The sequence below is a fragment of the Apteryx rowi genome, unplaced genomic scaffold (genome assembly GCF_003343035.1).
Source record: "Apteryx rowi isolate R43461 unplaced genomic scaffold, aptRow1 scaffold_530, whole genome shotgun sequence".
NCBI classification, from domain to species: Eukaryota; Metazoa; Chordata; class Aves; order Apterygiformes; family Apterygidae; genus Apteryx; species Apteryx rowi.
This window is the reverse complement of record NW_020450795.1, coordinates 507,348-520,753: the sequence shown is the minus strand read 5'-3', so window position 1 is coordinate 520,753 and position 13,406 is coordinate 507,348. Positions and strand designations below refer to the sequence as shown.

Below are 13,406 nucleotides of genomic sequence, written 5' to 3'. Positions count from 1 at the left end.
CGGCGCGCTGCGCGCCGCAGGGCTGTTCCAGTGAGTAATGCCAGCTGGTGCCGCGCTGCCGCCCACGGCCTCTGCCCGCGCAGCTGAGCCGGCCGGGAGAAGCCCGGGGAGTTCCCAGCCCCGAGGACGAGCCGGGGCTGTTCTCCACTTCGCGGAGTCGGCCGCCGGGAGATGCCGGCTGCCGTGGCTCCAGCTGGCGCGTCCCCGCTGGAGCCTTTTGGCGCGGTGCTTTGCCCAGGGCCGCTCTCGTCTCGGCAGACGGTCCCCGGAACAAGCCGGGTGGTGCGGAGAACCGGCCCCGGCGCCCGGCAGAGCGAGGAGCCGTGCCGGCACGCGGGCGGCTGCAGGGCGGCTGCCGAGCGGCTCCCACGTGTTGCACGTGCTGGCGCCGAGCCGAGGCCGCCCGGGCGCTGCGGCCCCTGCTCCGGCAGAGACCCCGGATCCCTGCTCCGGCGCTCCGGTTGTGCCTTGCCCAGGATGAACCCGCCATTGCTGCGGCAACCGGAGCTGCTCTCCGGATGCAGGGCTGCAACGCGCCCCGCGGAGAAGCCGGCCGCGGCGCTGCCCCTCGATGCCTGGGGCCGGCCACCCCCCACACCCGGAATCACCCCTCCGGGGTGGCTCCAGCCCGTAGCCGTGCCCCGAGCACGTGTGGGAGCAGGGAGAAGGGGCAGCGGGTTCCCAGCTGTGCACGTGCCCTTTCCCACCGGCTCCTTCCTGGCCGCGCAGCTCTGCGGAGCAGCTTCCCGCACATCCCCGTCTTAGCGGGGTCTCGCCTTGCTCCCTCCTGCTGGCGAAGCTTCCTCGGCCGCCCGTGGCCGGGCTCTCCGTGGCCGCGGACGCCGCGGGAGGGTGGCCGGGGCCGCCCGTGACCGTGTGGCTTTGCATCCCGGCAGCTCTTTGTGATCGACAACGGGGCCGACGACTGGCGGATAGCGATGACGTACGAGCGCATCCTCTACATCAGCCTGGAGATGCTGGTTTGTGCCATCCACCCCATCCCCGGGGAGTACAAATTTTTCTGGACAGCCCGCCTGGCCTTCTCCTACACGCCCTCGCGGGCGGAGGCGGACGTGGACATCATCCTGTCCATCCCCATGTTCCTGCGCCTCTACCTGATCGCCCGGGTGATGCTGCTGCACAGCAAGCTCTTCACCGACGCCTCGTCCCGCAGCATCGGGGCGCTCAACAAGATCAACTTCAACACCCGCTTCGTCATGAAGACCCTCATGACCATCTGCCCCGGGACGGTGCTGCTGGTCTTCAGCATTTCCCTCTGGATCATCGCCGCCTGGACGGTGCGGGTGTGCGAGAGGTGAGCGGGGCTGGACCCCCGGCCGGGCGCTGGCTCCGGGCGGGATTTGGGATGCGGGGGGGGGCAGGGGCAGAGGATGCTGGCTCGGGGGCGCAGCGCCTGGCTCCGCTCCCCGCGCCGCTGGCAGAGACTGCCATGACAACCCGGCGGATGCGAGCCCGCTGCCGGCAGCATCCCGCTGCGCCGGGGTTGCTGTGGCGACGGGCCCCTCCGGGGACCGGGGAGGCGCCGGGGGCTTCGTGCCAGGCGCGGGGTGGTGCATCGTGCCGCAACCCCTTCCCACTTCTGCCACCGTCGGCAGGCTCAGTGCAGTGAGAGCCGCTGCATCGTGCGCCGGCTTTCAGGCCTTGCGGGGCTGAGCCTTGCCCGGATCCTGCCCCGCGGGAGGCTCCGGTACCTGGGTGCCCCCGGCCCTCCCGGCTCGTCCTGGGGGTCTCCCCATCGCCGCGCTCCCTCGCGTGGGGTCCAGCCCTCGGAGCGAGCGCTGCTGCCCCCGGGAGCCTGGGCTGCACCCACAGGCGCACGGGCACAGCACTCGCAGGGATGCCGGTGGGCTCCTTCCCCCTCTCCTCCGGGCTGGGGTGGATGGAGCCGGGGCCGCGCGGGTTTGTCTGCAGGAAGCCGCTCAAGGAAACAAATGCACGTTATTATTTGTTTTAAGTGGATTAGCTAAATCGCATTAAATCCCTCTAAGTTGTTGCAGCAGTTTGTGGCTGTCTTTAGAAACAAGGCGCAAGTTTTTACCCCCGGGGCTCAGCCCAGCGCCTCTGGCTCCATCGTGCCCGCACTGCTTTTGCATCCTCGCGAGGCCGAAGGCAGGGGGAGGAAGGCTCGGGCGACGGTGCACAGGCCCACTGAGCCCTTGGCGTTGCATTTGGGAGCTGCCGCGAGCCGGCGGCTCCAGCCCCCAGGGCTCCCACTGCGCATTAGCCGCCTCAGGCCTCGCCTGGGTCTCCGAGGCTGCGCAAAGGGGCAGGAGCAGCTTTAAATAACGTGGAAGTGGACTGGAGCCGCACACTTAGGTTTTATGAGCTTTTACAGGGTGCTTTTAGGTGCCTGTTTCTATTAATGATGCTATTAGAATGTGCTGGATAGTTGTACGCTGCTTAATTGCATTTGGGAGATTTTTCTTTGTACTTCTGAAATGGGGAATGGCTGCAATGGGCTGACGGGCTCCCAGGGGACTGATTCTGCACCTCGGGGGGCTCAGGCTGAAAAGTGAAAAGTAAATAAACAACTATTAGCAATGAAAAATAGCAACGAAGGCCGATGAGCCGCTGCAGATCACAGGCACAAGAGCTGCTGCGAACGGCCAACACCCCCATGCGTCTATGGAGCTGCAAGCATCAACCCAGGCAGCTCCCAGCCGGGCTGTGTCAGAGAGGGGCAGGGTCCCTGCGGAGGTGCATGGACCCAGGAGGGATGCAAGGATGCCAGAGAGGTGTGCAGACCCGGGGGATGCATGGACCTTTGAGAGTGCAAAGACCTGGGGGGATGCATGGACCTAGGGGATGCACAGATGCTGGAGAGGTGCATGGACCCAGGGGGATGCACTGACCTTTGGGAGTGCACAGACCCAGGGGGATGCACGGGCCCAAGGGGATGCACTGACCTTTGGGGGTGCAAGGACCTGGAGGGATGCATGGACCTAGGGGATGCACAGACACTGGAAAGGTGCGTGGACCCAGGGGGATGCACTGACCTGTGGGGGTGCACGGACCCCATGGAGGTGCATGGACCCAGGGGTTGCACAGACCTTTGGGAGTGCAAGGAGCTGGGAGGATGCATGGAGCAGGGGGATGCCCGTCCCCCTGCGTTGCCTCATCCCCAGGCGCCGTGCAGCCCCCGGCCCCAGCGTCGCTCCCCGCCGCTCCTGGCCGTCCCCGCCACCCGCTCGCGCTCGGGGTGGGCTGCAGCTCTCCAAAAGGCAGCGAGTTGCTAAGCAACCCCCGGCACGCTCTCCCCAGCGCCGCGGAGCCGCTGCGGCGCCGCCGCATCGCTGGCGGCCCGGCTCGGCGGCGGGGCGCACGCACGTGTGCATGCACGTGCGCCGGTGCAACCCCCTTCCCCCAGGTCTGGGGAGCAGGGGGACACCTGGGCGCCAGGGCGGCCGGCGCGACGCTCGGGGTGGACCTGCCGGCCGAGCGCCAGCACCCCCTGCGCGCCGTGGGAGCCGGGGCTGGTGCCGCGCTCCCAAGGGAACGCGGCCGAGGGGGTGATGGAAATCAGCGCTCGGGTCTAAACAATTGCATCAGCCCTTGGCGCGGGCGGGCGGCCCCTCTTCCTGCTCCCCGGCTCGCGCGGGCCACGGCACATGCCAGCTGCTCCTATTTACGAGCTCCTGCTGCTCACAGCACTTCTTGGAACAGAAAACCTCGGTGCCTTCGGCCACTCCGTAACCCCCTTCCTCCCACCGGCCCGGCGCATTGTTCCCGCCGGCCGGGAGCGGCGGGCGGCTCAAGTCCCCACATCCTGCCGGGCCGGCGGCAGCCCCCGGCCCTTATCGGGGGAACGCAGCCGCCCGCGGGCGAAAGCGGGAGAAATGCGTGCCGGGGAGCAGGGGAGCCCCCCGCCGCTGAGCCCCGACCCGGGACGCTCTCCCGCGCCCCCGGCCAAAACCCCCCTTCCTGCCCGGATTGCGGCGATTCTGGCCGTGATTGATTGCTGGAGACACTCGCTCGTGCTCCAGCCTTTCGTGAGTCCCTGGTTACTTGCGGGGGGGGGATTTAGGAAGAGAAGAAAACCCAACTGTTCGGAGAGTTATGAGTTGAAAAGCTTGGACGAATTGATTTGCAGGGAATTGCCAAAAGCTCCATCTGTTTTTCCTCTAATGATTTCACGAGGAGGCTGAGAGAAACCTGCCTGGCAAAGGCAGCCGGCCCTGGCAGACGGGGCCGCAGCGCGTGTCTGCGCCGCGGCTCCGCGTGGCGAGCAGCTGCGTGGGGCGCGGGGGCCGCGGCCGGCTGCGGGGGCTCCGGGCCGTGCTGCCCGGCGGCTTTTCCGCGGGAGCAGCGGGCTCCCGGCCGCGCGCCGGCAGGAGGAGCAGCAGCTGGGCTGCTGGGGCCGGCCAGGGGCCGCCGACCTTGTCAGGGCAGGAAACAGCGCCGGATTTTGCCGCTCGCCCGTTCCAAAGTGGCGACGTGGCCATGGAAAGTTCGCAGCATCCCTGGACCTGCGGAAGCTCCACGTGTGCTCGAGCATGTGATGAGTCCGCCGGCCCTCAGCAGCCCTGTCCCGGGGCGCGGGCCGGAGCCTCGGCGGGATCCCTGCCCCGGAGCCCCACGGCACCGTCTGCCCTGGGCGCCGAGGAGGGGCGGCCGGCAGCTTCGCCTCGGCCAGCGGCGCTGGGGGGACGCACGCGTGTGAGCAAGCATGGCGCAGGGAAACACGGGAGGAAAACACCAGTGTCAGGCGGATACCGCCGGGTTTGATCTGCAGACCTCCAGCACGGTCTGCTAGGAGGCAACGCTCGCGCAGCGCCGGGGCTCGGAGGTTGCAGATGGAGACAGCGGTGCCGGGCAGGATGCACGAGCCCAGGCTCGCTCAGAGCAACGCGCTTCCCTGCCGGCAGCCGCGGCAGATGCACCCTGCAAACTGCCTGCATGGGTCTCTGCCAGCCCCAGCCTCTCCGGCAGCTTCCCGCTGCGCCACGTGACGCCGGGGACATGGTGACAGCTCTGACCGAAAGCAGAAGCCCTTTCTGTTGAGCTTTCTGATTTGGTGCATGTGGGTTTTTCCTAGCTGGAAATTGAGAATTTGCTGTTGCTGCAGAACATGCCGTTGTGTTATCAGTCTTTATTCCTCTTTTTCACCGGGGTCTCATGATATGTCTCATGGCTGCGTGCAGCCTCGTGCCTGGGGGCCAGCGCGGCGCCAGGGCACTCGCAGCCGCAGCGCTGACGTCCGTCCCCTCGGCAGGTACCACGACCAGCAGGACGTAACCAGCAACTTCCTGGGCGCCATGTGGCTCATCTCCATCACCTTCCTCTCCATCGGCTACGGCGACATGGTGCCGCACACCTACTGCGGGAAGGGCGTCTGCCTGCTCACCGGCATCATGGTAAGGGCCGCGGCGCGCGCCGGGAGCGGGGCCAGACAGGGGGCTGGACGGGAGCCGCCCCACGGCCGGCTCGGCCGCACACGCCCCGTCTCCGCAGCGGGTCTCCGCTGCAGCCCTGCTCGTTGGAGAGCAAAACCTTGCACCGGCGATACCGAACTGCGGTTAGCGATGAGCTGGGAAAGGCGCCTCGGCTCAGGCTCTCCGTCTCGCCGCGGGCAGCGCCGGGCTTGGCTGGTGCGAGCGGAGCAAGCCGCGAGCGGGCGCTGGGACCGGCAGGGAGGCAGCTCAGCCCGCCGCGTTAATTAATGGCTCTTTAATAAATTAAAGATCGCTCGCCAGGGTCGTGGGTCTCTGCCAGGGCACTGGGAAGGGGGAGCTGCTCCTCTGGCACGGGCAGAGCCAGGCGCGCCGGAGCGCTGCCGCGAGCAGCCTCCTCCGCCGCGGCGCCTCGTCTCTCGGGGACGACCGCGAGCCGCAGGCAGCGGCTCCGGCCCGGCTCCCCCCGCCCCAGCGAGCCGCCGCTCTCCAGGTCCCCCAGACCAGACCTCGTGCTATCCCCCTTCCCGCCGGGATACGGGGGGCTCCGGCGCCGCCTGACCTGTGCTTGCTGTCCCCGCGCAGGGCGCCGGCTGCACGGCCTTGGTGGTGGCCGTGGTGGCCAGGAAGCTGGAGCTCACCAAAGCCGAGAAGCACGTCCACAACTTCATGATGGACACGCAGCTGACGAAGCGGGTAAGCGCAGCCCGGGGTGGGCGGGCGGGCGCGAGCCCCGAAACGCAGCCAGCGCAGCTGCACCCGGGAGAGCAGCCGCCTGGAGGGGTTTTTCCTTGGAGGAGTCGATATTTATTCCGACTTTGCCCCTGATGGGGGGGGCGCTAGAAAAGTTTTCCAGAGAGGGGGGTCTGACTCAGAGCCGCTCGGCTCCAGGGCACCAGCCGGGGGACCCCGAGGATGTCGGTAGCTGCCTTAAAACCCCTCGCTCTTGGGGAGCTAAATCCCAACCCCCTTGCCCATTTTTGAGGCTCCAATGAGTGGGGGGCTTTTGGGAGATCCGTGGGAACGCGTCCTTCTCCGGTGGGTCGCTGGCAGCAATTCCTACGTGGAAGCGGCTGCGCTCGCCGGAGCCAGGGGCGCAGGTGCCGTGCGGCGGCATTTGTGGCCGGGCTGGAAAAGCAAACAGGCGCTGGGCCCTGCTCCTCCCCCCGGGAATATGGATCCGCCGGCTCGGTGCCAGGCAGCCTGGGGCCAATTAATTGCAGCGCAGCAGCAGAGCCGCAGTGGAAGCAGGGAGCCTGCCGGAGCTGCGTCCCTGCACGGGCGCTGGGGCTGAGCCTGCCGGCGCGTGGCCGCGCACCGGAGAGCCGCCTCCCACCGAGGCTCAGACCCGGAGTCGGGAAATGAGAAAGCCTTCAGGATTTTTTTATTTTTTTTCAATCATTTTTTTTCAGTGCGAGGACATTAGCTTAATGTAAGGCTTCGTGCACGGGCAAGGAGCCCGGTGCTGGAGCGCTGGGAAAGGCTTCCCTGGCCCGCGGCCCCGGGAACAGGCTGTGCCTCGACGTGCCCGTGCCCGGCGGAGCAGCGCTGGCTGCAGGGGGACCCGTCCCGGCACGGGGGGACCCGTCCTGGCGCTGCTGCGGGCAAATTCGGCGTGGGGACGGTCTGCTCACCCCTGTGCAAGGCCGGGTGGAAACGGGTCGTGCAGAGCAGCGGCAGCACCGAAACGGCCACGTATTGGGCATCAGCGCCTTCCCCGCGGCGGCCATCCGCACCCACGCTGCCGAAGCGGGCAGGAACGTGCGCTTGTAGGGAGGTGGAGTGAATCTGGAAAAGCCCCACGGTTGAGGCGCGTGTGCTCCAGCTCCGGCCGCTAACTGTCCCAGGCGCGCGAGGGAAAGCTGCGCTGGCTGCCCGGCTCGTTGCTCGGTCTCGGGGTGGCCGATGCGGAAAGCTTCGTTAGGAGAGGGAGCTGCCGCGGAGGAGAGCTCTAACGAGCCGGGAGGAGAGCAAGAAGTAGCCGTGGCCCCATGGCCCCGTCCCCCGAATGCTTCTGCCGGGGAAGCGGCTCTTTTGCGGTTCGGATGCTGCAGGGCCGGGGCAGGCGTCTCCCCCGGCACGGCTCCGCGAGCCCCCGGACCCCGCTGAGCGCGCGGGAAGCCCCTCGCCGCGGAGGAGCCGTGGGACGCTCGGGCGTTTTGTCGGGGTCTGGGCCTGGCGAAGGGGACTGGGCGCCTGCGCCTGCGCCCGGGATGCAGCACCCGCGGGGCCGAGAGCCGCTGCTCAGCGCGGGGGGCTCTGCTCCGCTCCGAGCAGCCCTGACAGCTGCGTGCAGGCCGGGGATGATCCTTTGCAAAYGCACAGTGTGAGCACGTCCAGGGCGGCCGCTGAGCTCGGAGGCGAGCGCTTTGCTTCCAGCTGGGGGCGAGTCAAGTGCTCTCGCAACAGCACTTACTGCTGATGGCAGACGAGCAGCCCGAGGCGCAGCCAAACCCTTGTTTCCACAAAACAACACGTCCCATGTGCTGGCCCAGATGGGGAAAGTGACCTGCGGCTGCCGCTCTTCTCTTGCAGATCAAGAATGCTGCCGCCAACGTCCTCCGGGAGACGTGGCTCATCTATAAGCACACCAAGCTGCTGAAGAAGATCGACCATGCGAAAGTCCGGAAGCACCAGAGAAAGTTCCTACAAGCCATCCACCAGTAAGTGGAGCCGGCGGCTCCGCTGCCCGCGGGGCTGCAGCGGGGAGGGGGGAGGACGAGCCGGCCCTGGGCGTGGAGCGGGGACGATTTCTGCTTCCCTGGAAGCAGCAGTTCCTGGGCAGTGTCTCTAGGTGTGTTTTCTGATCACGGCGATGACTGTGCCTTGGGGAGGGGCTGCATCCGTATCGCTGTTTCCTTCTCCCCAGGCTGCGGAGCGTGAAGATGGAGCAGAGGAAGCTGAGCGACCAGGCCAACACGCTGGTTGACCTCTCAAAGGCAAGTCATTGCGATGATCCCTCAGCCTGGCCAGGCTGCGGAAATGTTTCTCTTCGCTTTCAAAAAGCAAAAGCAGACCTGGCTGACCGCAAAATGCACCAGCCCCCTGGACATCAGCTGGGAATAGCTGCTGTGGGATTGCAGAGGCGGAACAGAAAGTGCAGACACGAACCATGAGCCGGGAGGGGGGGCAGCTCGCTTCCAGTAAGGGTCTGTGTTCGCCGCACGCTCTTACGCCCCTTAGAAACCATCAGGAAGCCTCCAGCCGATGATCCTCATCTTTTAGCAACACATTCCTGGCAGTCCCTTTCTCCCCTTCCCTCTGCCTGAGTTGCACGGAGGCAGGTTTTCATCATTTTAATGTCCTGGCAGCGGAAGAGCCGGCGAGCCAAGCCGTGCTCGCGGTGTGTGTCCTCCGGCACGCTTCCCGGCCCGCGGAGCTGGCCCTTGGTGCCGGCCATGCTCAGATGCCGGATGGGAGCAGACGCTGTTTGCCGTCCCTCGCGGCTTTGGCCTGCGGCCGGGTTTTCCCGGGAGCTTGGCATGCCCGCGCTGTGTCCCGCCGGCCAGCGAGCGCGGCAGCCCTTCCTCTCCCGGAGCGAGCCCCCTCTTGCCGTTGCACAAACATGGCTCCAGGGATCGTCTCGCCCGCGGAGGCGCTCAGTACGAGCAGGTGATGGGTCTGAGCCCCGGCTCCCGTGTCCGCGGGAAGGACTCTTGGGCAACGCGCAGAAAGTTCATTTTACTTCTTGGTTCTGGCGTTCGCGCTTTCCCTCCTTGCTGCGTTTCCTCTTGAGCTGTGTTTTCCCCTTTTCCTGTCCCCTGCTGCCCTCTTCGCGTGTCCTGCTCGTCACGGCGCCCGTCCCGTCTCTGCTGCTGCTGGTTCTCCTCCGCTGTGCGAAGCGTGCGAGCTCTTGGAGCCCAGGGCTGCCGGCACGGGGGTGTCGGACAGCGGGAAGGGGCTGAAAGCCCAAAACGGTGCCTGGTCGGGTCCTTAGAGCCGCTGCCCCGACAGCATGGGGCTGCCGCACGAGCCGAGCCCGCCAGCGTGGGGCGGTGGTCCCGCGGCCGCCGCGCTCACCCCTCGCCCTCTCCTCTGTCCCCCCCCCAGATGCAGAACGTCATGTACGACCTCATCACCGAGCTCAACGACCGCAGCGAGGACCTGGAGAAGCAGATCGGCAGCCTGGAGTCCAAGCTGGAGCAGCTCAGCGCCAGCTTCAACTCCCTCCCGCTGCTCATCGCCGACATGCTGCGCCAGCAGCAGCAGCGCCTGCTCGCCGCCGTCATCGAGGCGCGGGGCGTCAGCGTGGCTGTGGGCACCCCGCAGACCCCTCTCTCCGAGAGCCCCATCGGGGTCAGCTCCACCTCCTTCCCCACCCCTTACACGAGCTCGAGCAGCTGCTAAAACGCAGAACAAGCCCCTCAGCCCTCCAGGGACACGCAAGAGTTTACGTGCAGGTCCTGCCATCTAAACGGACTTTCTTCTGGTTCTGGAACCACCATAGGAGCATTCGGACCAAGCCAGTGCCACGCGCGCTGCCGAGCTGATGCTCGGGGTTTGATAACGCCTTGGAATCGGAAATCTAATCCCTGTTTAGGTGCCTCTACATGTCGTGAAGGAAGTGGACGCGAGGCGAAGCCTCTGGCAAGGCCCGTGCTGCAGTGTTCGGTGGAGGACAGAAATCCACGCTCAATCTCAGGTCTTCACATTGAAAAAAAAAAAAAAAAAAAGTCCGAAGCACTGAAGCAACGGAGACACCAGAGGGAGAGTATTCCACTGTGTGGACCACGCGCGGGGGCCTGGGCCGCGCCGGCCCCGCTCCTCCCCGGCCCGCTCGTCTCGCCGAGGACGCCTGGGGCGGGAGGACCAGTCGCTTGCCAAGACGCAGAGCTCCCCTTGCCTTCTGCTCCTCTCGCAACTGCAAAGCCCTGGCGGGCAGATGCCAATATCGTAATTTCTTGCACAGGCTCTGACCTAAGATGTCCATGCCCCATCCCATCTCCTTGCCAAGACATACACATGAGTACATGCATACATCTGCTGCATTTCAGGGTAGGTGATGATCTTTCACTTTAGCCTGAGTTTCTTCAGAGTCGTGAGTGTTTTCTGCTCAGGCAGAGCAAGTGAGGGCCAAAAAGAACTGTCAGTGTCATATTCTGCCTGGAGCCAAGTGCTGGAGTCCAGAAAGCAGTGCCTAAAGCAGGCAGGAATGCCAGTCCCCCCGGGATCGGAGCGGTGTGTGGCACGCGGGAGCCGGTACCTGCCTTGTGCCCGAGGAAACGTGCCGCGAGCCGACGCTGTGGGCACGGTTTGGCGGCGCCCCGGAGGCTGGTGCCGCCGCTCGAGGGAAGCCGCGTGCAAACTGCCGAGCGTAAGATCCATGTGCAGGTGCTGCCTGCTCCGCAGGAGCAGCCTCGGGGCGGGCTCCGTGGCCGGGCCCCGGGGAGCTGCCCCAGCCCCGGCACCTGCAGCAGCAGCCGCGGCCGGCCCACGGCAGCGCGCGGGGGCTCGCGAGCCCGCCCGGGCGCCGCGAGGAGGAGACCGGGTTGCGCGATGGATCCTGAGTCGCTCGCATCATCACCCACCCAGGACCGCCCCCGCCTTTCGGGAAGTAGCTGGGCACGTCTCCAATCCCGGTGCTCTTTGAAGAGGCCTCAGAACTGACAGATGAAAAAAGCAAATTAGCTACAAACACCATCTTCTCTGGCAACATGAATGTACGTGTTCAAGCCGAGCTGACAGCGCCGAATTCGCCTGGGTCAAACGGGGCTCACTGTAAAGCGATGTAGTAGCTGGGGAAGACGAGTACTGAGTGGGACGCTTCATCTGTTTAAAACAAAGACCGTCTTGTTCGTACTGATCCCGCTGGGTTTGGCGGAGGACAGCAGCACCATCCAGGGCCGCGTTTTGCAACGTGCAGCTCTGCAGGAAAGCCAGCCGTGGCCCCGCGTCGATCGGCGGCGCTGGCTGCCGCTTCCCCACAACACCTGCAGAAGGAGCAGAGCACTGCGGCAGCGGCCGCGTGCCGGGCGGCGGCGAGCAGCCCGCGTGCGCCCTGCGAAGAGCAGGCTGCAGCGGCGGACGGCTAATTTGTGCTGGTGTTGGCCTTTCAGACGTGTGCCTGGGCATCGCCTAGGTACTTCTGGAAGCAGCTGTGGTCTCGTCTCCTTTCACTGTTCCCCTGCATAATTCTTAGTTCAGCCCCTTTGTTGTTTCCTGGTTCTGTCTGGTCTTTGCTCGGAGCCTCCTGCTGCTGGGAGGCTCCAGCTTTGTGTCTTAGCGCTTTGGGGATGGTGTTTGCTGCTTTCAGTGAAAACTCAGCAGAGGATATTTATATATTTTTAAACAGATGAAGTAACCATGTAATTACTCCGCGATATTAATTACACATCACCCAGCAGTGTCAGTAATTGTAATCAAAGTCACTGTGTTACTCCAGGTATACTTAGCCTGTAATCTTCTCCTTTGTAACTCTTTCACTTCCATAAATAACGCTGGATTTCATATGCACGTAGGCAGGGACATATCAGCCTGATGCATAGGGATTTCTGTGCAAAACTCCACTTACTGCTGGTGGTAGGTGTTTTATTCCTTATGCCCTACAATTAAAGTTACGTAGAAAACAAGCGGTAGTTAGCAAGGAATACTCCCGCCCCCGGGCTCCAGCCRTCCGCAGGCCGTGGAGGAGCAGGGCTCCTCCGCCGCCGGCTCCAGGGGAGGCGCCGCAGGCGCTCGGCAACGCGAGGTCCTGGCACTGCAGAGGTGTGCTTGCGTTAAGCCTGTTGGTGGCACAGTAGCAAGATGTGGTCGTTGCTGTAGCGCGCTTTGCATTCAGGGAGGCGAGGAGGTGCACAGAGATCACTGCCAGCATTTTCTATTCCTCGGCCAGCAGGAGATACTCAGCTTCCGTGAATGAGCTGCTCTTCCCCTTTCTGAAGGTCTTATTAGTATAATTGCCGAGTGGGCAGGACTGCTGGGAGAGCGTCGTGTCTTGGCAGCAACCTGCCGTCCTGTCACTGCCTTGGCAGCAACCCAAAGTCTCTTCTTAGCCTTGCTGCTGACCCCTGTGTGCCTACAGATACCCCTTGGCCCCACTGCCCCTCTTATAAGATGGGGATGAAGAAGCTTCTGCCGGTCTTTGTAAGGAGGTTTCAAGCATGGAAATGAAGAAAACTTTGTAAATTCTAAGAATGAGCATAAAATACAGTCTCCACTCCAGGCAGCCAGCAGAGAAAAACGCTTCCCCGCCTCTCCTGTGGTTCGTGTAGGCACAAACTGCCTTGTACAACATGTCCTGCAGGGACTTGCGCTGGATTTGTGGTTTAAGCAGTGGTGAGAGATGCAGAAATGTTTCCTAGAGCATTAGCTAACTGAGGGAAGCATCGATGCCCAGGAATCGATATCACCAGCAGGGACCTCCTTACTGGCTCATAATCAGTTCTGGTAAATCAAACTGAATAAGACAAGACCAGGAAATGTCAGATTGCGAGGACTTGGGGCTCTGAAGGGTGATGAAATATCAGTGGCGAAAGCTGCAGTATCACAACCTGTGCAAGAGACCCTGTTCCTGGGCACAGCTGTCTGGTTCAGAGTGATTTCGTCAGAGTTGATTAGTGCCCCAACAGGAGCTCCTGGCTGGGCGGAGGAGGCATCATGCTGGTTTCGGTGCTGCCTAGGCTGCTCGGCTGGGCCAGGCTGTGTCCTGCCGTGTGGGCCGGGGTCCTGGGGCTCGCAGCACCGCTGCAGCCCCAGCCCTGCACCCCACAGCCTCCACCCTGCACTCCATACCCCGCACCCTGCAGCCCTGCTCCCCCCAGCTCTGCACCCTGCACCCCCCATGCTGTATCCTGCACCCCTGCCCGGCACCCTGCACTTTATGCCTTGCACCCTGTGCTCTGTACCCTGCACCCTACACCCTGCTCTCCCAGTATTGCATCTGCACCCCGCGCACCCTGCACCCTGCGCACCCTGCACCCTACACACCCTGCACAGCCCTCACCCCCTACAGACCCCCACCTTGCACACCCCGCACCCCTCGCACCTTGCACACCC

At 64.5% G+C, this 13,406-nt stretch overlaps 1 protein-coding gene across 1 annotated transcript in view; it reads left to right on the top strand.

Moving 5' to 3' along the window:
* Positions 1 to 9,839, top strand: part of KCNN3 (potassium calcium-activated channel subfamily N member 3) — a 19,655-nt gene extending 9,816 nt beyond the window's left edge. The window contains exons 4-9 of the mRNA XM_026080915.1: positions 897 to 1,315; positions 5,234 to 5,375; positions 5,997 to 6,107; positions 7,947 to 8,074; positions 8,281 to 8,350; positions 9,462 to 9,839. Of these exons, the coding sequence (XP_025936700.1) occupies positions 897 to 1,315; positions 5,234 to 5,375; positions 5,997 to 6,107; positions 7,947 to 8,074; positions 8,281 to 8,350; positions 9,462 to 9,758 (1,167 nt within the window). The 3' untranslated portion in view covers positions 9,759 to 9,839. The remainder of the gene's footprint in view (positions 1 to 896; positions 1,316 to 5,233; positions 5,376 to 5,996; positions 6,108 to 7,946; positions 8,075 to 8,280; positions 8,351 to 9,461) is intronic.
* The last annotated feature ends 3,567 nt before the right edge of the window (positions 9,840 to 13,406 follow it).